At 38.5% G+C, this 22,549-nt stretch overlaps 2 protein-coding genes across 3 annotated transcripts; one reads left to right on the forward strand and one right to left on the reverse strand.

Moving 5' to 3' along the window:
• The first annotated feature begins 10,183 nt into the window (after positions 1–10,183).
• LOC133739779 (large ribosomal subunit protein eL37x) lies at positions 10,184–11,188 on the forward strand. The gene is made up of 4 exons (XM_062167587.1): positions 10,184–10,342; positions 10,419–10,554; positions 10,746–10,847; positions 10,928–11,188. The coding sequence occupies exons 1-4, from the start codon at positions 10,340–10,342 to the stop codon at positions 10,972–10,974; spliced, it is 288 nt and encodes a 95-aa protein (XP_062023571.1). The 5' UTR covers positions 10,184–10,339; the 3' UTR covers positions 10,975–11,188.
• Positions 11,189–12,688: 1,500 nt separating this feature from the next.
• LOC133725216 (uncharacterized) lies at positions 12,689–19,294 on the reverse strand. 2 transcript variants are annotated; one of them, XM_062152371.1, is made up of 15 exons: positions 18,884–19,294; positions 17,966–18,387; positions 17,704–17,881; positions 17,443–17,582; positions 16,183–17,362; positions 15,976–16,076; positions 15,737–15,881; positions 15,475–15,543; positions 15,310–15,355; positions 14,856–15,220; positions 14,635–14,714; positions 14,402–14,537; positions 13,411–13,594; positions 13,195–13,277; positions 12,689–13,105 (listed from the first exon to the last, which is right to left on the reverse strand). In XM_062152371.1, the coding sequence occupies exons 1-15, from the start codon at positions 18,965–18,967 to the stop codon at positions 12,971–12,973; spliced, it is 3,348 nt and encodes a 1,115-aa protein (XP_062008355.1). In that variant the 5' UTR covers positions 18,968–19,294; the 3' UTR covers positions 12,689–12,970. The 2 variants fall into 2 exon arrangements, with proteins under 2 accessions (XP_062008355.1, XP_062008356.1); XM_062152372.1 differs by having other exon boundaries at positions 17,966–18,359; positions 18,884–19,290.
• Between the last annotated feature and the right edge of the window lie 3,255 nt (positions 19,295–22,549).

Here is a 22,549-nt window from a genome sequence, read left to right on the forward strand (position 1 = left end):
TTCGCGCGCTGAACCAGACTACTGCCGCCAGAACCAATGATGGGCCTTTTGAATTGGGTAAACAGTCCCAAATCTTATATTTAATGAGAAAAATTCAGCTACGGGCCTTAAATTATTCTATCAATGCCAATTTGATATCCGAACTCTCAAAAGTATCAATGTGATACCTAAAGACATATTTTGACATCAACGTGATACTTCCGTCAAAAATTTCTAACGGCTCCGTCTATTTGCTGGCATGGCAATTACGTGGAGAGAAAAAAAAGGTTAAATGACCAACTTATGTTTTTTCTTTTCATTTCTTCTTCTTCTTCTTCTAGGATTTTGTTCTAGCCAAACCGCCACAAGCTCCGTCACCACATTTCCTTACTTACCTAACAACGTCATCAACCACCAACCACCCACCCCAAAATGAATCCTGATTTCGGCCTCGAACTCGAGTTCGGCCTCGACGACAGTTACCTCCCCAACATCAAGAATCCCACATTACATGCAAATGCAGCAATTTGACAACTTCTAATCCAATTCAAATTGAGAAAATAAGAACAAATAATGTCTGAAAACAAGAACAAACAATTCAACTTCTAATCCAAAATGTCAATCTCTCATCTCCACTACCAAAATTGGAATCCCACCTGAAAACTTTCACAGTCAATATGAGAGGCAGCCAGCGACCCAAGCTGTCGATGAACCCAGGGCCACAACCACCATCAAGGCCGCTCGACCACTTCCGCCACCGCGACTCTGACGCCAGCTTCGCCAGCAGCCGCCCCTCCTCCATCGGAATCGGCTGCAGCCCCGGCAGCTCCATCTCCAACGTCGACCTCTACAAAGACCACTCCTACCAGCAATCTGCCCTCTCTGCCATCAATTCCTACCTCTCCTCTCACTCCCTCCAAGTCATCCTCAAATTCCCCATCCCTCCCGCCAGAAAGATCACCGAGGCCCTCAAATTCCTCATTGCCCGCCTCGATTAGCTGTCGCTGGCTCAACAAGTTCATGATTCGAAACCCTACCGTCAATTCGCACCAATGGCCGAATTTGCTCGTCGTGATTCACTGGCTGTTCCATCTTGTTTGTAACAACAATCACCTAGATCAGAATTCGGAGGCGTTTCTGAACAACAACCCTCTCGGTGATCGTCGAATTAGAACCCTCTCCAATCACAGCAGATGAGAGTCGCCGATCAGAGAAGAGAGAGAGAGAGACAGACAGACAGACAGAGATGGAGCTCTGTGCTTCATTTTTTTTTTTTTAATTAGCTGGTAATGAAAGACTATTTTGCCCTTGATAAAAATATCACATGGGGCCCACATGCCCACGTCAACAAATAGACGGGGCCGTTAGGTCTTTTTTACGGAAGTATCACGTTGACATCAAAATATGTCTTTGGGTATCACATTGATACTTTTGAGAGTTCGGGTATCAAATTAGCCTTAGCAGAATAGTTTCGGAACAGTAGCTGAATTTTTCTCTATATTTAATCCGTTTAAGCATTTGTATAAAAGGATTAACAACTTACCTCGTGTTTGATCCTAAGAGACTGTTTGCTAGCCTTCTTGGTCGAGCCAAACACCTCGTATACTAATTGTCCATTTGATACAGGTCAAAATTATCCAATTTGCTATTTTTCGTCATATTTATTGTCCATTTCTTCTTCCAAACGTGAATTAATTTTGAACATCTAAAGTAGTAATGGGCTAATTTTGAAAGTTTAGAAAAATAAATTGGTTAATCCTAAAAGATTAGAGCAGCAAATTTGATGGAAATGTAGCAAATTGGCTAAAACAGAACTTAGATTAGCAAATTGGCTAATTTTAAAAACTTAGGGTGGCAAAGTGACACTAAGGTGAAACCCAGGGTAGCAATTTGACAATTATGCTTAGAAAATATGGACAAATCACGTTTCTTTTTATGAAATAACAACATTTTGATGAAAATGGAATTTATCTGGTTACCTAAGGAAGTGGACAAATTACAGTTTACAGAAAATGTTGTTTATTATTGTGAATTGATCCTTTGTTTCAGACCCACAAAAAAAAAAAAAAAAAAATATATATATATATATATATTATTTTTTTTTTTTTTTTTTTTTTGAAAAACAAAAGAACTACAACCAAAAACTTCTACAACAATCAACACCTAAATGTTCCAGGAGAAAAGCCTGAGAAACGGAAATGGGTAGTGCTCAAAACCAGCTTTGAGCCTGAGTATTATGGCCAGCCTTTGCAATGACATCTACTAAGAAATTGGTCTCTCTCTTAGTATGATGGAAGGAAGCCACCTGAGTGAGATTTGCAAGGGTTTTAATGTCTTATACTACATGTTTTACTTGTCAGGGAGTCAGACCGAAACCAGTAATACTATCAATAAGCAATTTGGAATCACGCTCAACTACAGTATGAGTAAATCCATCCAGGCTGCATGTCATCTTGCTCGTACAGCTAAAGGCTCTGCCACGAGAATATCCTGCTAACCAACATTATTGCTAGCTGCCAAAATAGGTTCTCCAGTTGAGTCTCACTTGAGTTCAAAATCACAAAACCATCAGAGTCAAGTTTTAGGTAGCCATACGCGCCTAGAGAAAAAAAGTCCAAGCATGAGATATGTGCTCTTTCCCGGTGCCCTCACCGCAGTGCTCCTATTTGGGAAATGAGAGTCCTTGGTGTGCGCCCGCCGTTTTTGTTTTCAATCGATGCTCATCTCCTTGGTTTGTGGTTATGTAGGAAGATGTTGGTGCGAGCCGGTCTGAGTCTGCTGATCAAGCGATGGGGTCAAATGGTTTCAGATCCGGTGACAGCAGAGGGGGAGAGGGCTGTTTTGGGGGTTGTTAATCCCGATCCTATTGTTGGTTGGATCGGGTAGTTTGGGCGGCCGTCGAGCAGATCAGAGATCCTTTCCAGTTTGGATCTCGATCTGGGTTGGTGTTTTGTCCCAAGGGTTGGTGTATTGCTTCATGCGGAGAGGCCGTGGGTCAGTTGTGGTCCATCAACGGTGGTCGTTTCTTGATCGGGGGCCGGTTGGATCACCGACAAAGGTTGGAGGAACGGGATGGAAGATCCGGATTGCAGCTGAGGTTGTTGCAGGTCTGGATCGAAGTTTGGGTAGGGTGTGAGCTGCTTTTAGATCTGGGCTTGGCTTGGTTTCTAGATTTGGCTTAACTCTGATCCAACTTTGGTCTAAGCCTGGCGGGTGCACTTTGTTCTTCTTCAGTTTTTTCCAGTTTTAGTTTTAGTTTTCTGTTATTGTTTGTGGTTGACCCGTTTTGGGTCTTGTTGTGCTTCAATGCTTTCAAACACGAACGCCTATTATGATGTTGATCCTCTAAACAGATTCTATCACGTGTATTCACTAGCTGACGAGGCGGAGATGACTGGTGCTCATTCTTCCTTCTTGGGTCTGAGCCACGACTCAATTGGTATGCCGGCGTTGGCTCGAACCATTCTGTGGCCCGTTGGCGGTTTATGGTTATCTGTAGCCTCATTGGTGTTCTGGAGTTTTTAGCTCTATTTTTTGTTTATTAGAGTTTAGAATGTTATGCTCAGATCAGATGATTTGACTGAGTTAGAAGTAGGTCTCTTAGCTTTTGTACTACATTTCTTCCCTACTTGTAACTTTCCTTCTGCTGGAATGAAGTATGGATGATGATTAGATAAAAAATAAAAAATAAAAAGTTTTAGGTGGCCATGCTTTGTAGGAATCCATTTAATGAACCAACGACAAGGTTTTTTTTTTGTGGGGGAAGAAATGCAAAAAACAGTAATTGTAGGAATCCATTTAATGAACCAACGAGAAGGTTTTTTTGTGGGGGAAGAAATGCAAAAAACAGTAATTATGCGAAAGTCTTGCTGCGTCATGAACCACTTTTGTAGGAACAAATAATCTTTTTCTAAAAATCAGATAATTCCTGACTTAAATAGGCAGTGATTTCACACAGCGGTCACAGCCTATGATAAAAAAAATATATATTTTTTTTTTGTCCAGATGTCGGGGACGTCTGATTAACGATGCACCTGAAGGCCCCACCAAGACGGCAACAGGTTAAGGGAAGTGGCACTTTCTATTTTCTAATGGGTTTCTATACACTAAATATCTATATATAGTTTGCATATGCACTTTCTAAGTTTCTAAGAGCAAGTTCACCTGTTGGGTCACCGGGTCAACTACTATTCACTGCTTTTTAGTGTATATTTTCATTCTCTGGGTCACGAAATACACTGTGCTCGTGACCTAGGGCACGAAATACACTGTGCAGGTCACCATGGTGACCCAGAACACTGTACTGGGTGACCCAGGGCACGAAATACACTGTGTTCGTGACCCAGGGCACGAAATTAACACTAAAAAGTAATGAATAGTGGGTGACCTGGTGACCCAACGAGTGAACTTGCCCTAATGGGTTGCACAACTCGTGGTTTCTAATGGGTTTCTGTACACCAAATATTTATATATATATATATATATATATATATATATATATATATATATATATATATAATTAATTTTCTTTCAAAAAAAATATATCTATATATACGCCTATGCGGTATGAGCCTAATACAGAACAAGGAACAGAGCAAGGAGGAGGAAAGGGGAGGAGGCACGGAGGAGCTTTGAGGAGAAAGGAGGAGACGGGGAGGAGCTCGATCGGAGGAGGAGAAGAAGAGGGGCAAGGAGTACAAAGGAGAAGATCGAGGAGGAGGGCCAGGAGCCCGAAGTACAAACTACGTACAAAGGATGAGCTCAACTGGTGGGGAGGAAGCAAATGATGATGGGATGCAGTTAGGCAGCGAAGCTGACGACGTAGCAGTAACAGGCGAGTATCTTTACCACAAGACATTCAACGACCGTATCTTGTATCTTACCAACATGTTCGGCGTCTGTGTCGTGCTCAAGAACGGAGGAGGTTTCGGAAGTAGTCCGTCTCCCTTTGTCACAGACTTCCTTACCACGCGTGCCCTTCTTTTGGCTTTGTCCCTCTACACCGTCTCACTGGCTACTGCTGATGCCCAAACTCACTCCAATGTCGAGTCCGATCCGGATGAAGCTGAATTCACGAATAACATTACCGTCGTCTGTGGCACTCTAGTCTTGTTCCAGCTTTTGGGTGGTTAGCCCTCGTCTCTTGGACCATTAATTTGGTGAGGGTTTTAACAAAATCGTGGTGCTACTTAAAGAGATTGTATCAAACTAAAGTTGCTGCAGCAATTCCTCAAGTAGTTGACGAATTCAAGACTTTGAAGGAGCTCATCGTGAGGTGTCTTGCCGGATTGAAGACTTTGAGGGATGGCGACACCACCCACGAAACAGAGGAGGAGAATGGACGTCCTTGAAAAGAGTACGGTGCTTTATAGTCATATAGTGCATGCAATTGGTTGGCCCGTGTTCTTGGCGTTAGTTTTTCGAATTTTGATCGTGTTCAATTATATGAAGCATAGATTAACCAAAACTGATAGAGGCCACTGTGGCCTATGTCTTCAGTAGTAGGGTTTTACTTTGTACTTGTTGTAATGTGTGAGCGCTTTGCCTTTCTATTGAATTGTCAAGTTTGATCTATTAAATAAGAAAGTACTGAGAGTGAACTTCAGGGGCCATTCACAGGTTCCCAACCGTAGTTTAGAGGTTTTTTGTTTCGGTCAACTGTAATTTAAGTTCATCAAATGTCAATTTCTACTCTTTTTTAGAGGAAGAAAAAAAAAAACAATAGATGATATGATTTCAACAACAACATATGTATGATATTAAAAAATTTGCAATTAAATGCAATTTATTTTTCTGTGAGTTCTAAAAGTGATTTTGAGAAGTAACTTTGCTATTTTTTTTTTAATGGTGTTTCAGAAGCAATTCTAAATAAAACTTAAACTCAATTGAAAGTGGTGAGAGCTTAACATTTTTTTGCTGGATATTGGTCTAAAATCCCCGACCAAAATAGCCTCTGCTTTCTCTGGGATTAAACAAATGTATGTCTCATTAGATGCATTTCTAGGAAATTCATCAAACACCTTCATGAAGTCAAGGTTCACTATGTCACTATCAGGGTGAATGGCAATTGATAATCTATACGTGTCTGAATGGTCTAATATGTATCTGATAATACATATTAAAAAATATGTCTATAGCAAAGTTAGTAAAAATTGTCTTATATGTCTATGGTCTTAGAACATCTTTAGCAGACTCTCTATTATGACTCTTTAGCTATTTTGGAGAGCATGTTTAGTTTTTTATCTATTTTAGCAGCTGCACAAGACTCTTAAGTGGCTCTCTATTATAATTTTTAGCTATCTCGCTCCTAAATATATAGAGCAGGATGAGGCTCTCTATAATTTAAAACATTCATTTTAAGTTATTTTATTTAATTTATAAATACATTTAAACTATTTAATATTCATTTCAAAAACACAAAAAAAACCATTCATAATATCATCGGTATTAATTGCCCTCCCCTACTGTACTTCTGAGCAAAGTAATTGCCCTCCCCTCTTGATCAAAGTATACTACCAGTCCACTCTAATTTCTCCAAAATCACAGGCTTTTGTTTATCCACATAGCATCCTTGATCCTCTTCCTAGTGGATCATTCTTGTGGACATAGCCTCCTTTATCCACGATAGCCTCCTAATTGATCCTCTCTTGCAATACAAAATTATTCTCTGTTCAATTTTCTTCCAATAAACAAAGAACTCTAAAATTGGTTGGCAAAGATTGACGCACCTAGAGGCTAATTGCCAACCCTTTCGATACATAAAGCAAAGGCATACCTTATTGGTTGAAGTAAGGACTTCATGTGGATTGAATCGTAGAGTAACAATTATCAAACTGTCAGCCAATTTGATAATAATTTTCTCCTTTTTTTTGGGTTTGATTATGCTTTGCTCTTCTTTCTGTGTTTGTTTTTTACTTTTGCAAGAACTGTAAATTGGGAGATGGGTGAGAACTGATGTAGCCATATGTACTCCGATAAACTCCCACGTCATTTTGAGTCTTCGCCTGCGTTGAGATCGTGCCCTGGCAGTTCCCCTGAAGTCTGGAGATCGTGTGAGACGGCGGCCTTTTTAATTTTTTTTTTCTCTTCTCTGCCGCAGCATTCTCTTCCCATGGTTTTTGTTTTGCCTTTGATTTTCAAAATTACCATCATATCCTTCATACAATATTTACATGTATGTGGAGTTTTAATAAACTGTGGGCATTATAGGTACTTCAAAAATTTAACCATTCTGCCAGGAATTGGCTTAATTAATAAAGATATAAATTCAAAACTAGCTAAAATAGAGAGCATTGATGCAGACGTAATTCTAAAGTGGCTAGCTAAAATGACTTTTTAGCTACTCTAGCTAAAATGACTTTTTAGCTACTTTAGCTAAAATGACTTTTTAGCTACTTTAGCTAAAATTTGACTAAGAAATGACTAGCATTGCTAAAGATACTCTTATATGTATCTGAATTGATTTTTTTTTTTAAATAATTAGAAACGATTATTGAAAGATAACTGAGGAAGATAGGTGTGTTCAAATTAATATGTACAAAAATATTTTCCTATGGATTAGGAACTAGCTATCCTCAAACTCTCCCAACAATGATAGACTAAAAACTCACAAAAGGGAGATGGTGAGGATCTCTGATTTATTGACGATTAAGCTATTAAACAGCGATAAACATGCCATTATTTTTCGGTTTGGTTATTTAACCTTTATTAGGTAAATTTACATTTGGGTATTGTTATTTAGTTAGAATCAAGGACTGAAAAATCGATAATATCCCCGAAATTTCCGCGATATTTTCGTTTTTTTAGGGTCTCGATATATCGTTGACTTACCAAGAGAATATCATGAGAAATTTTCGAAATTTCGCGATATTTCCGGAAATATTCGAAACTTTCGCGATATTTCCGGAAATATTCGAAATTTTCGCGAAATTCCTGATATTCTCCCGAAATTCCTGATATTCCTCTCACAATATGTGGCTCGTGAAAACTAGCTCTTGTCCTTATCCAATCCGACTAAACTAAGTAACATACATCTAAGGTAAAATTTTGCAAATAGTACACCAAGTAAAGACCACTAATAATTTTCATACATATATATAATGTTTCAAACCGATCATTTTGGTACACAGACTCTCAAGCCCGACCCACTTTGTAGACATACCGTCACTGACGCCGTTAATTTGAGGGGTAATTTGGTCTCTTCAAGTTTTTACTCTGAGCATCTGGCTTTTTTCTCTCTTACTCTGGGCGCACAACATTCTCTCTGTCTCTGTCTCTGACTCACTATGGGCACCCATCTCTCTTCCCCCCTCCCAATCTCGATCACCTCTGCAATTCTGCAATTCCGCAATTCCAACCATTACCATCGATCAACACCCTTCAATTCTCAAGCTTCTCCGCCGAAACCAAACTTTTTAAAGATTGAACAACTACAAAGATGCAATCTTTTATCTCTCATCCTCACTTCCCACATCTTCTCTCTATTGGGTTCATCTGTTCAAGATCTCCAACTCCAATCTAGGGTTTTTGTTGCTGTAATAGTTGAATTGATGGCTATGGTCAGTAAGGAAGATATGGAGTACGAGAGTGAACCAGAGAAGGCTTAACTCTGTTAAAAAATAAAATAAATATACTAGTAGCAAAACCCTGCGAATTGTCTTTCCCTCTTGTTCATCATGTTCTCTATCAAAGGCAAAGCTTTGTCTTCAGGCATGGCTAGCTATCCAAGAAATTCAAAGTAAGTTCTATCACCTTACTTCTGTGATCTAAGCATCGAACCCAGTCCCTCACCTTTAATTGCAGAAACCCAATTTGATCAAGAAATTTGAAATTCGATTTGATATTGTTGTTGGAGAATTCAAGGTTTCAATTACGATTGCTGGCGATGCGGAGGCGGGCGGAGGCGGGCGGCGGCGGGCGACGATGAAGGTGAGGGGAGGAAGAATCGTGGGCGGATCCAACGGCTCCCATTCACTCTGATGAATCAGACGATAGAAGAAGAAATTGATGAGGATATTCGTCGCTCCGGGGCTTCTGGAATGGCCCAAGAAGGACAAGCGCCGCGTCGGCGATCTCGAGCGCACCACCAAGTTTTACACTGAGGCTCTTGGGATGAAGCTATTGTGGCAGAGGGATATTCCAGAAGAGAAGTACTCAGATGCTTTCCTCGGATTCGGGCTGGAAGAAACGAACTTTGTAATGGATCTCACTTACAATTATGGAGTTAATTCCTATGATATTGGGATTGGGTTTGGTTACAAAAGAGCTTGGAGGAAAGATAACAAGAGAGTAGGTAAAGGATTGGGAAAATTTCGGGTCGCGGCCATGGAGGAAGAGAAAGAGAGAGAATCAAAGTCAGAGAGAGGTAAAAGTACTAAATTATCCTCTGACAAATGAATAATAACATAAGAGTAAACGGCGTCAATGACGGTATGTCTACAAAGTGGGTCGGGTACCAAAATGATCGGTTTGGAACATTATGTATGGAAATTATTAGTGGCATTTACTTGGTGTACTGTTTGCAAAATTTTCCCTACATCTAAAGAGAAAAACTTTAAAAATTTATAGGAAGACCTTTGAGTCTTTTCCCTCCATGCTTATAAATTTTCTATGTACCTAATTTGCTAACTAGTAAACATTTGGCTCTATTAAAAAAAAAAAACTTTTCTCTGTATTTCTATGGACCATTTTCTACTTCTTTTTCTGTTTATTTAAAGACCGATGTTTTTTTTAACATATCTATTTAATTATGAAATATTATTATAATTAATAGCTAACTCTCCTAATCTCCTATTTAAATCATTTTTTAGATTTCTCATGTAGAATTTTATATCTTTGTCATGTATCTTATTATACTCCAAATTACTACAATCATTATACAATTAAGTTTGTCAAACTTTTATTCAAAAAAAAAAAAAAAGTTTGTCAAACATTTTTTTTGAAATATTATAGGAAACTGATCATGTAAACATTTCATACATTTCATGAAAATTCATTAATGATTTCCATGTTACTTTCTAAATTTCCATCATTTTTCTGAAAATTTGCTTAGATCGAAATTTCCGTTTTTTTGACTATCGATATTTGATATTTTAGTCCTTGATTAGAATTTGGAAAAAAAACAATGACTCAGCTCTACACCCAAACTTGTTGGTATTTGGTGATTTAGTAGAAGGGAGAAGGTCCATTGCATGAGGCCCATAACCAATCTGCAGCCCAAATTTGCCAGACTCGGAGTTCCACCTTAACCTAACACACTCATATTCTCCCTCATATAAATTCTCTCCCTCTCCGCCGCTCCAGCGCTCTAGTCAAAAACAACTCCATCTCAGTAGCAGCTTAGGGTTTCTCTGCCGCACCCATGGTACCCTTTCTCTCTCAATTCTCTTCTTCTACGATTTCACAGATCGGAGTTACTGACTGGTTTTTCCATCAAACAGGGTAAGGGAACTGGAAGTTTCGGTAAGAGGAGGAACAAGACCCACACCCTCTGCGTGAGGTGTGGCCGTCGCAGCTTCCATCTCCAGAAGAGTCGCTGCTCCGCTTGTGCCTACCCAGCTGCCCGCACCAGGAAATGTACGAAACCCTGTTCTTTATCTCTCTCTCGCTTCATGATTTTGTTCTTGTAGATGGAGTTTTGGTTAGGATTTATGAGTACCCAGAAAAGGAATTTTTGATTTTGATGAGGGTTTTGTAGTAAAGTTGTTGCCTTTAGAATTGTTGTGGGTTTTGGGTTTTTGATTGGTGTGCTTGGTTTTTGGAAATAGTCAACTGGAGTGTGAAGGCCATCAGGAGGAAGACCACGGGGACCGGAAGGATGAGGTATCTGCGCAATGTCCCACGCAGGTTCAAGAGCGGTTTCAGAGAAGGTATTGATCGTTTTTGTTTTGTGCATCGTTGATGTTTGGTCTGGTTTTAGTTTTGCGATTAATTGGTTTGTTTTGAACAGGTACCGAAGCTGCACCAAGGAAGAAGGGAGCTGCAGCTTCTGCTTAAGTATGTGAGAGTGTCATTTTGGGTACCGGTGGTTATAGCTTTACTAGGGCGCTTTATGATTCTGGACAAGTTCTTTAAGAACATTGTTATTGTTATTATCGAGGGCAAAACTTCTATTATTGCTTTAGTTGGTTTGAGTTTTGAACATGAAATGTATCAGACTAGTCACTAGTCCTTACTTTCTAATTACATGATGGTTTGATATTATCAGAAATTCTGTGTTTTTGTTGTTTTGACTATGAATGCTCAACTCGTTTGGAGGAATGGACTACATTCTTGGTTTGAATTATCATTTGTTTGTGCTTATGTCTCATCCTAGTATTGTGAATAACCCATTAAGTTGAATTTTTTTTTATCCGAATGCTAACTACTGATTGGCCGGTCTCTTAAGTAATTTAGAAAGTCATTGAAACTGTAGCTTTGCTGTCTGTTTTTCTAAGCTTTATATGATTTTAATGTGACAGTGGGCCAAAAACCAAAAAAAAAAAACGTGCTCTGTTGATGAATCGTAGTGTTTGGCTTAAATGTAGTGTTGGTGCTATTGATTTTGTTGGCTTAGTGATGGTTAGTCTATATCTTGTATTCTTGGAATTCAAATGAAGGGATAGTTGCATCCATGCTTTTCAGTCTTAGATAACCTTGTTGAAGCATCCTAGTTGCCACCATCTTTTAAGTGGCAGGGCTGGTCATAAACACGATTGCTTTAGCCTTGAACCCTTTAATTACCATCTTTTCTTGCCACTGAGGTTCTTTTGCAGTTTGTTTTTTAACTACCAAGTTCTGTTGCCCTTGTTGACATTGTATGGAATCTTTTGGAGGCTTATATTTTTATGTATTGATATGGAATCTTTTGGAGGCTTATATTTTTATGTATTGATGAAGGTGCATTTATTTCACTCGGGAATAGAAAGGTAAATCATATGATTTGTGTCTTACAGCTTCGCACCATCTATTAACCTCATGGCGCGACATGCCATTATGCCATTACTATGATTTGGACTAGTTGTTTTGGTAAGAGCAAATGCACAGTTTGTAACTAACCTAGCATCGTTTAAGGTGGACGTTTGGGTCAAATTTTGCCCGTTTGTAAATGGCCTAGTTACCAGAGATATGATCACTTGGTAAAGTATTAATTTTTAAACAGACCTCAAGTCCTCAACAAATTTTTTTATTCTCAAGCTATGCTCGCAAACTGCAACAATATTTGCTCCTAAACCCTACTGATCTGCTTTAAAGCATCTTTTTCATCCGAAAGGCAGAATATCATCCACCACAATCACTTTGAAGTATAATCTCACTGTTGCAAATTTTGAATGAGTTTGCCTTGGTGTTGTTTTTGTTTATATCCACAAGAACAATTGTATCGCTGTCGACAAGAAATGTAGTATGGGTAAAATTACACACGGTCTGCCTCTTTGACTTGCCACATACCGTTGCCAAGAAGATGACATTCGCTGATGAATAGGTCCTTGGCGAAACTCTTTTGCTGATGACTGGCAAATGTCATCTCATTCAGAGCAAATTGGCAATCAAGGTGGCTCTAGTCTCACACTGACTAGTTGTCTAAGGTGAGGGTGACGGATTAGGAATCAGCAAAGGTGTTCCTCACATACTGAAAAGATCTAATTGTGTTGAATAACTTGACTGCAGGTTTGCAAAGTCAAATATCAAGTTGATCAATATATTAGTATAATATGAGTATGTTCTATTATAATAAGGTAAAGAGAGGAACTTTGTATTATTACCGGGCAAAAAAAGATGGAAATTCGTATTAATATTTCACTAATCTGAAGATTTACATTGAATTTCCTCAAGGAGCTAACTAAGAGCTACTTACAAAATTCAGACAAGAACGAATTGATTCTTTGGTCGCCAATACAAATGAAACGTATAAAACCGCCTTCAAAATGAACTAAGCAGACAACAGAATCATGTTGTCATACCAAGTAGATCCATGCTTGTATTTTGTCTCAAAAATTGAACTATACTCCCACCACTATTGTGCTTTGAACTCACCAAACCTATGTTTTTCTTCATGCACCTGCTTAAATACATGTTCCATCTCTGGAAATGCAGATGAAAGCAGTAGCTCGAGAAGGTCAAAAGCCAGTTGCTTTAAGCAAACAGATGACTGCCCAAGAAAAGAAAAGAAGTTGTTACAAATGAGATAGGACAGGCAGAGATAACCGGCATTCTTAACTATCTAATGTCTATAACTACCTGAAGAAAGTAATAGAGATCCTTGGCACATTTGTCATACTCCTTGGTACCAACAAGACTGACAATAGCAGTTGGTGCGTTATCTGTGCATTCAGAAGTAGAAAGTATGAGTATGCAGAGTATGCCACAATCACATTATTAGACACAGATTTGAATGGATATTCTGCACGTAAAGTGCAGAAAATAATTATGGGTTGTGCTGAGCCATATGTTTACCAATCATTAATTCATAAACAAACTTTGCACGTCGATCTGCTTCCTGTTGCTGGTGCTCATCGAGTCTAGGGGATGATATTGCTATGGGTCTCTGACCCTGAGGTGAATTTTGGGGTAAATTTGTAGATGGCTGCGGTCGTCGCTTTGGATGCTTGCTTATAAATATTCCATCAGGCCAGAGTATCTATTTAGAAAAAATGGCAATCCAATTAACACTAACAGAACCTTCTAATTTACAATTATCTTCGAATGAGGAACTAATAGAAGCTTTGGACTGATAATGATATCAAGAAAGGGAACAGAGATGCATTAACCAATACTTATACCGAAAGGTCAACCCTAACATATTCGATTTAAAGTAAAGGTTATTATTTATAATGATGAAATATAGTAGTCTTTACTGTTTTTTTTTTGTTTTGGGGGGGGGGGGGGGGGGGGGGGTAAAATCCACACCAAATACAGTTTAAATAATTTTTTTACTCTTTAAATTGCTAACTAAAAAGAGAAAGAAAAAAAATATTCATCACACTTAAAGATAAAGCACATAATCACCTAGCATTCTAAATTCAAGACCATATATCCCTTCTAGAAATATCTGAACTTCTGTTGCCCTGGCTACATAGAAAACACTAGCACCAACTTTTTCATACTGAAAACTGAACTACTTTTCTTTTTTTTTTTTGGTTACAGAAAACTGTACTTTAATCTAATGAATCTCCATTACTGGCATCAGTGAGAATAACTGGAAGCAGAATATAGTTGCACTTGCAAAAGTTAACTTGTAAACCTTCTAAACCACTAAATTTAAATCTATCTGAAACACTAATAAGTACATGACGAAGCAAGCTAAGTAATTTAGTGAAAATGGAAAAAAGGACCACACACACACACACACATAAATATATAAAATAATTTTATATATTTATATATTATTTTATATGAGCTTCATAACTCATTGTAACTCTAAGAAACAATCAACTTCAAAAAGTACCTGCTCAATTCGCTTAATCCCAGAAGCAACAATCGATCCCTTACGCAAAAGCTGGATTTTCTCAATTAACCAGTCATCAAAGGCGTCACCCATCCCTAGTTGTAGTATTTGTTTGGCCACCCAAAAAGCCTTGCGCCTGTGGTTTCAGAAAATGCAAATGGCACTACCATGTGAATTTGTTGAACTGAATTTCAGGTTGCATGTATTATTCTAAAATGACATATAAAAAGTACCTGATCCATCCACCATCTTGGAGCTGAAAAATGACATCTACCAAATCTAATATCGGAACACTTACATTTGGAGGCACCCACTGCATCAATAAGAGTGTTATAGAGGAAAGATACCACATCAGATGATGATCAAGTGCAATAACTCTAAAAACATGAGTATATATCTGTATCAAAGTCATAGGAAAACAAACCAGATAGAATCATAGAGCCTGGAAATTTACCTCCATAGGAAGGGTAGGGTCTGTAGAAGCATCAAGAAACAATTCAGATTCCTGTTCCTCCCTTCCTTTTGAAGTCTTTCCTGAGTTCATGAGAGAAGATGCCTGTTTTTGTCCTCCAGTGCTTGAACATGTGCCAGGAGTATTGAGTGGCTTTCCAAAATCTTTGCCAGGATTTTGGACCGGAGAAGAAGAGCCTTTTGCATTTAATCTTAGCCCATCTCCAACAGCATTATTCTTCACTTGTAAAGTAGAATCCTTAATTCCAATGCCAATTTGTTCCCTCTTCAAGGAAAATGGATCAATCACAGGCTCACCGAAATTTAAAGCCTTTTTACTCTTTTCAGATGGCTTATCATCTAGGCCAACTAGAAAAATTACAAATGATAAATCAGAATTAGTAACAAGAAGGAAAGAGACAAATGAATTTAAAATTGTGCAGTTAACTGATTTTCACCTGACAGTGTTTCGATTATAGAAAATGAATTTGTAAATAAATAAGTCTGCATCAAAAGATAAAACATGATAAGCATATTTCCCATGAATAGAAAAGTCATAACTCTTCTCAGAGAAAAATCAATGCAGCCTAACCAACACCCAAAAGAAGAAAAAAGTATTGAACCTGGGAGTCGACACTTAAGAAGTCCCAAACTTCAATGGACCCTGAGATTGTTGGAAGCTGCATAAGCTCCTGAAGACAATGGGCAACGCAAGTTTGAATCATTAAAGGCATAGCCCAAGAAGGAATATTAGCAAATCAGAGACAAACAAGGTTGCTATGTAAACATTGGGCGTCCTTTTCATATAATAAGCTGACCATCATGATTCAAATCAAATACATATGAAAAACGAATGTAAGTCAATAGTAGGATTGCATTGTTAACCTTTAAGTATTTGTCAAGCAATTTACATCTTTCTTGAACAACAAGTAAATCCAAACCACTTGACAGAAAATGCTTTGGTGGCAAATGAAGGTTATACTGAGGAAACTCTTTTAAACGCCGATGTAGCTCCTCAAAATGGCGAAATCTATAGAGAACAACCAATAATTTTGAGTTAAAAAAATTAGAATATTATCATTACCAAATATATTATATACTATATAAGAAGATTTATCCAGCACCTTCTTTTGATTGACCAACTATTGTTATTTACATCCGTCACAGATATGGAATATACAGCAAATGTTTTACAGTCACTCTTGACAATATTTGCACCCAATACCTGCAGCAGAAGATATGCAGTACATAATCAACGTTCATCATTATAACAGAAAACAAAATATAAGCATGCAGGATCAAGACAAGTTATTGAGTTTAAAGGTAAGTACCTCACATTTCAACTTGAAAAAAGAATCCACTGCCAAAGAATTTTTCAGGGAATTATCAGATACAGATGGTGCAGATGAAGAAGTGGCTGCTCCACTGTTAATTCTACCAAAATTTTCATTTTCAGAATCATCGCTGGAGTCCTCAATATGGGCATGCCCTTTTAAAGATTTGAGTATGTCCTGCCCATCTCCAGACAAGAAGCTTGTTCTCTCAACCTCTTGCCAAACAGGCAACTTCTTATTGCTTGGTTTAGATTTTTTCAGCCTAGACCTTTGAAAGCGCTGATTCCCTTTACCAGTCTTTTTTGCAATATGACGTTCAGAATTTTCAAGTGGGTGATGGATGTGAGATACAGTCATACCTCTATTACTTCTACCATCCCAAACTTTAGTTCCAGGAGAATCAAGACCTGTTGCACCGTCACTTTCTTGATCTTCAGAAGTATAAGAAGTACTGCTTCCTGAGTCGGTCTCCACCAACCTCAAAGGACTGTGTTGATCATCTTCCTCATACAAAGGACCTGGAGAGCGATTCGGTATGTTTTGACCTTCCGGGCGGAAAGAGTTGTTTACTTTAACCTGATTGGTAGATCCTGACTGAGAGGTCAGATTGAGCTTAGATACATTTTGCTTATCGGTGGGATTAGATTTTTCCCTAGTATGATCCCCTGCAATCGACTTCCCTCCGGAAGAACCCTTTGGGACTTGCGCCGATATCGAATTTTCACCTTCCTTCTTTCTGTAATTTCTCCCTTTTGCCCACATATTTTCAAAATTTTCAGGAGCAAGGGCTTGAGTCTTTCTGCGAGATACCAGATCTAACATGTCTCCCCATTCTCCTCCTGAGTTATGCTGTTCTACAACCCTTTCATTGATACTTTGGGAGTTCATTCGCAATGAGTTCCATGGACGAGAAGATGGAGTATCAATCGAAAGCAATGGGTCTTTTGATCCATTCACATTTTCTGCTGCATGTCTGTCTGCAGAAGTTCTGGACTGTCCATTTTTCAATTGCACAAGTTCAACACCTGTAACAGAAGGGTCTAAGTACCTAGAGAAGTGATCGGATGAAATACTCGACGACTCCTCTTGTTTGGATAGAAATTCCTTTTGTCCCGTGGTAACACCTTTAGATTCGTTCATCTTTATGACCAACTGTTCAATTCTTTCATTAATAAACCTGTCACACAAAAATGGAAGAGACAATTTAACAGCATCCGAGCATAAAGAAACATGAAGCAAAGAAGAAAGAATGAATACCTTGGACTAGCCAAGTTTAGGACAGGACGCATTACTGCACAAGCAAGAAGCTCTCTGACAATATAACGGAACAAAGTGCACTGCAGATCTTCACGCTTGAATGTGAGAGAAATAAGGCCATCCATCAGATGCTGCAAAACCTGTAGATACACGGTACAGTAAATATGGTTATCAAAACTGAGAAACTGGATTATATGAGGAGGGACAAAACCTTAGTCGTCCCAGATAAGGTTACAAATTGACTAAGCGAAAACAAACAACCTTGTGCTCAGCTTCAGCAGAAAATAGAGCAGGGTGCAATTTGTTTTCAGCATCCAAGACGAGTCTTAATTCCATATCTCGTTTTTCAATTGTCATCAATTCTGATTGTTGCTTTGGAATCTTTGCTTGTGTTATGCGAAAAAGTTCCAAGTGAGAGCATATGAGATTGATAAGGTCCCTGCATCATCGTAACATAATATCTTCAGAAATCATTCTATTCTATATTTATAACACCCTGTTAAGCTATTTTCGTGACAATAACCTTGTGAGAAGATCAATCAGATTTATATTCCTCACGCGTGCTGAAAGTTCCCCAAGGACACTATTGATAATGCACACCAGTTCCTCTGGACCTTGTTTATCTGGTGTTAGACGAGAATACCATAGATCTGTCACAAACTCAGAAACTAGATGCCTGGTAAAGTGTTCTATAGCTTTCTCAACAACAGGAGAATTAACTTTTCTTCTCCACTCAGACTTTCCAACAGTGTTAGGCAATGGAACTGGTTTGGTTTGGAAAGCATTATTTGCTGGGGGTGGTTTATTGTTGTATGCTGCGGCTTTTCTTCGCATTTCATAATCCAGAGATAAGTAGCGAAGGATTACAATCAAGGAAGCAGCAGCAGGCAAGTTGACCAAAACATTGGAGCTTGTCACTGAAATAAAAACAACAACAACACTAAGCTGCATAACAAGGAAAGAAAACAGCATGAACATCACATACAGCAAGCGCGTCCTAGCTTCTAACACAAGTAATCAAAATACCAAAGCATGCCGGGGCATGTAACAGCTTAAAAATGCCACCTACAACTATATTGAACTAGCACACCATTCAAATATGCAATAATTACCCGATTAGCTCTAGACACAGCTTCAGTTGTTGCTTATCTAAATACAAATGCATTCTACTCGAACCCATGTCAAAGCCCTCGATCCAATTTGCGCATTGCCCCACTACTTAGCAAAAACTCAAGTATTGAAACAGTTACCCGAAATTGAATAGTCTTATAACTTACTAGCCGTACAATGCACATTAACACTGTGATCCTCACAGACACCCTAAATCCAATATCAACACCAAACTAATTCAAAATTGAGCATAACCTCTTCATCCCAATACCCGATTTTCGATTCGAAAACAAACGTGAACAAAAAGATGTAGAAAAAGAAACCGACTTACAGGACATGAGATATGAGAGGCCAACGACGCAAACGGCGAGGAAGACAATTCGCTTCTTGGCTTCCTCAACAAGGTCACGGACATTCACAAGCTGCCTTGGCGTACTCATCTCCAATCGAACCCAAATCAGGCCCTGAATCAAGGAATTCTAGTCTCTCGGATCATTCCCCCGCTCGGGTCGGATGCCCAAAACGAATCCAACCCAGTGCATTACGAGGATCGAGGACGTTGGGGGGGGGGGATTGGAGAATGGGAATTGGGAAGTGGGAAAGTGGTGGGATTGGGAAGAAGGGTTTGGGTTGAAGGGGAGGACCGTTAGGTTGGGATGCAGGTGGGTTTGGGTTTCTATTCTTCTTTGATGTGCAATGATGTGTCACTTTCTGTATATGATTATTTTTATCTGTCAATGTGTGTTTTGGATTTCTGGGTTTGGAATTTGGAAATTTCAACTCTGCCAACGCAGTAAAGAATCACAAGAATATATAAAAGGGCGTACATTTTTTGCATTTCCTAAATTTTGGAATTTGTTTCGATCCAAATAAAATACGTAATGTTGTATTAGATCCAAAACTATGTATTTTCTTTCAGGAAAAAAAAAAAAAAAAAAAACCAATGACCACTAACTACATTAGTACACGGTCTAACCACTGCAAGTGGCCTAGTGGTTTTTGCCTAGTTGGGTGTGCTCCCCAACCTAGGTTTGAACCCCGAAACTGTCACAGTGATCAGGCATTGTACTGCAATGCATAATTGGAGCATTTCACATGCGCCGAAATGATTTATGCCTAGGAAGCCTTTGAATTCCCCTTAATAAAGTCAAAAAAAAAAAAAAAACATTAATACACGGTCTAAAATTTGAAAACTAAATGATTAATGTGGACGTCAAGATACTTTTGATAATATTTTGTAAGACAAGTTTAATAAATTATTTTCGATCTTAAAAAAGAAATTATTCAATTAGATATGTGTTGAAATACGTTGAGATTTTGTATTAAGAACAACACATGATATTAACAATAGCAGCATTTGTTTATATTTTAAGCTATATAAGTGATCACGTGCAAGTGTGCAACACAATTGCACTCTATATATATATTGTTAAAGACCAATGTAGAGGAGCTCCGATGATAAAGTCAAAAAGTTTATTGACTCAAGCAATGTCTAAAACAATCGAAATACATTATCTTCAAATAAATATGGAGCGTCTTAAAGTTATCAAACCCAAATGGGATATACATACATAGATAAAACTTTAATTTCTTTGTATGAGATAATTTAGAACTTAGCAAGATGATTTTACAAAACTAGCTTTTAAATCACATCAGTGTAATTTCAATCAAATTTTCACATTTACTGTATACTATTTTATCACAAGAATGCACATAGCTAGCTGCGTAGCAAAGATGACCTCTTCCCCTTTGATTGCTCTGGTTCAAACATCACATCATGATCGATTTCATACGCTAACCGTATGTGATTGTCATTGATCACATCAATTAAATGACTCAAAAGAGTTGGACTCCGTGGCAGTCCACTGTTGGAGATATTAAAAGACTAGCCTCCTCTTTCTAATTTATTCCATATTCTTCGTGAAATTAACTCTATCGTTGATGCTCTCGGGTGATCATGCATGATCTTCTCTTCAAGATAATCTCTTCACAAATGTGCTCTCTACTTTTAATTTGATTCTTTGAATTTAGTTAGAAACTTCTCTTATCATAATTATAGTTATAATTATGTATCTTATTGTAAAACATACATATATACACATGCCTTTTCCAATAAGAACTTCCGCACTAATTTGTACTCTTTAATTATAGTCACTCATCTTGTAGGCTTCTCTTTTAATACATGAATCCAGCAAAATTTAAGTTCTGCAGTGTATGTATTTATGAAGTTATGAATTTCATAAAATCATAATCATTGAAATATTCCAATGGTTAGATCATCGCCACATCAGCTTGTCTCATCTTTTAGGTTTTTTTTTTCTTTTCAAATCAATGTCAACACGCCGTTATCCATCGGATTGGACAAAAAAAAGAAGAATAGTTTTCCATTCAAACTACGATTTATAAGTGTTTGGACCCAAAATAAACATTTTGGCCTGACAAGGCGTGTCTTGGAGAAATTGAGGCGTGTCTTGGAGAAATTGAGCCAATGTCAGTGGCTCAAGCTATATATTGTCGACAAGCTCGAAATATATATTTAGAGGCTAAATAAAGCCTACTATGGAAGTATGACAAGTCAACTTTAGCATATTTTCCTACTTCGGCTAGGAAAAACCGAGCTAGACAAGGAAGGAGGGGTGGCAGACTAACTAAATGAAATCGAAATGTGCTGAAACTTTCCAGATCCATTCTAGACAGCCCAAGGATCATTTCTTATGAAGAGTGCAAGAACTTTTGTTGAGTGGAAGGCCTTCAAACAATCAGCCCAATTTTCTACAGAAGCAAAACTGGAAAACTGGACCTGTAAGAGGTCCAGCAGCATTTTCGGCCCAACCACTATACCAAAAAATCTGAAATTTTACCAGGGTGATCTACACTCATAGTGGAACATTTCATATGAAGAAGTCGAAGGAATATAATGAAGTCTTGTTGGAGAAATAATTGAAGGAATAAAGGGGCAGAAACTGACCTAAAACCAGCTCAATATTCACATGTTCATGTTTCCTACCCACATGAAGAAAGCTAGATGCTTTTCTTCTTTTCCTTGGATATATTTTTCAAGACAATCTCTTTAATAGATCATCATCACTTCCATGTTGTTGCACCTTCATGCCTTGCTTTCATTTCATCATTTCTCTATCTTTTCCATATTTTACAAATCACTTTCATATTCCACTTTCATTATTTTTCTTCCACTCATCATTTCACTCTTCTTTTTCTTCCCTATATAAACACCTTCTCTTCTCATTCTAAAAGACACATTCACATTCAATAACAACATCTCTAAGATGATCTAAGTTCTCTCTAGAGCAAACCTCTCTAAGAGCAACTCCTCTCCCTCTCTTTCTCTTTCTCTTAGCGGTGATCACACTACTAGTCCTAGTCTTCTCAGAAGCCGACTTTCAGTGCCACCAAACCCTCTGTCAACGTGCTTCGGTCCTAGTCTCCTCGGGAGCCGACGGTAGTGCCGCGACCACAACGGTTACAGAACCAGCCAAGCAATGGTAACGCCCTAGCAACCTAGCCAAGCTAAAGTCACGCTTTAGCAAGATCTCAACATTTCCCGGTGATGTCGCTCTGCTCGATCTACAACATTGAGTATCGATTGTGTTAACAAGAAGAAAACTCAGCAAAGTCCTCACCACGAGGCAGAAAGAATCCCGCGACGAGGTTGGTGCTCTCCTCGTCTACAATCGCTTGATAGAAGTCAGGTCAAGGGACACCCCCGACGACCGCACCCGAACGGTGCTGGCACGCCCGCGCAAGAAAAGAGACTGTTGACCAGCTGCAGCAAAATTGGAGCCAAACATTTTGGCACGCCCAGTGGGACAACATCAGAGTCTTTTCTCCTGAAGCACATTCAACCACCGGGCTTCAAAACTAACATTTTGGCACACCCGGTGGGACTACATCAGAGTCTTTTTGTGTTCACCATCATTGGGATGCCAGAGGAAAATCTTTACCAAAAGAAATTCCTGAAGTCATGGCGACGATAGAA

Source organism: Rosa rugosa, chromosome 1 (assembly GCF_958449725.1).
Source record: "Rosa rugosa chromosome 1, drRosRugo1.1, whole genome shotgun sequence".
Lineage (NCBI taxonomy): Eukaryota > Viridiplantae > Streptophyta > Magnoliopsida > Rosales > Rosaceae > Rosa > Rosa rugosa.